We start from the raw sequence: 1164 nt of genomic DNA on the forward strand, positions 1-1164 counted from the left end.
TGGAAGAGATGGAAAAACAAATGGAACTTCATTGTAAACTTTTTGATCAAAAACAAAATAAAACAAAGTCCATTCAAAAGGAAGAAAATAAAATTGCATTAGTAACTCAACCAATTGCTAATACAATTGCTGATCAAGCAAAAGTTAATGTAAATAACCAAGATGATGATGAGATTTATAGATCTATCTTTACATCATCACAAAATTAATTAAATATAGTAAATTTACTATTGAACTATAATTTTTATTTTAATTTTTTATCTTTGTTATTACATTCTATGTTTCCAGAAACAATTAATCCAATTGGTTATTTTATTGGTCTAATTATTTTGTTTATTCTAATTCTCATGCCTCTATATCGTTCATATAAGTCTTCATCACATTCATTAAATGAACCAACAAATGAACATATTCTTTAATTTAATTCTTTTTCTTTTTAATTAATATATTTTTATAAAAAAACTATATATTATAGAAAAATAATAAAATAACAAAAAAACAAAGTAGCAAAAACATAAATTTCATAAATGAGTGTCATCAAGAGTTTCTAACAAGTTTAAGATATGTTTGGTATAAGTAACTTTCTTTAAAATGCTTAAATTGGGTTTGATGAATAATTCTACTATCTTTTCACGTTCTAAACTATCAATTGCTTCAATAATTTTTTGAACAACATAATTAGCGAATTGGTCTTGCATCATTTGTAAAATTCCATTATTTTGGTAAATTTCTTCTAAAATTTGTTGACGTTCATTTGGTGTAGCAAATTTAAAACATTTTTCAATAACATTTGATGAATATTTTCCCATAGACAAACGAACAATATTTCCTTTAATTTGTTGTAAGATATTATGACGATCATTTGGATATCCTCGTTCAAGTACATTTTGAACAACATAATTTCCATATTGATCTTCAGTTAAATCAAGTGAATGTGGTTCAATGACTTGTAATAATTCAGTTACACAATCATAATCAACACTTTCTATTACTCGTTGAACAACTCTACATCCATATGGATGTTTACAACATTCTAAAACAATTCCTTGAAGTGCGTTAACAATATCCATAACCATTTGACGATCTCCTTTTTCAACACATTTTTGAATAACATGATTTCCATTTTGATCTTCAATACATCTTACTAAGGATTTCCTTAATTCT

The 1164-nt window shown here is 24.8% G+C and overlaps 1 protein-coding gene across 1 annotated transcript, besides 2 other annotated features; it reads right to left on the reverse strand.

The window, feature by feature from the left end:
* Positions 1–201: 201 nt before the first annotated feature.
* Positions 202–261: a sequence feature (AT_rich).
* A 153-nt stretch (positions 262–414) lies between these two features.
* Positions 415–499: a sequence feature (AT_rich).
* Positions 500–521: 22 nt separating this feature from the next.
* EDI_243790 (pumilio, putative) lies at positions 522–1076 on the reverse strand (the record flags this gene model as incomplete). The annotated part of the gene is made up of 1 exon (XM_001734801.1): positions 522–1076. The coding sequence occupies one exon, from the start codon at positions 1074–1076 to the stop codon at positions 522–524; it is 555 nt and encodes a 184-aa protein (XP_001734853.1).
* Between the last annotated feature and the right edge of the window lie 88 nt (positions 1077–1164).

Source organism: Entamoeba dispar, genomic scaffold (genome assembly GCF_000209125.1).
Source record: "Entamoeba dispar SAW760 scf_1105229458605 genomic scaffold, whole genome shotgun sequence".
NCBI lineage: Eukaryota > Evosea > Mastigamoebida > Endamoebidae > Entamoeba > Entamoeba dispar.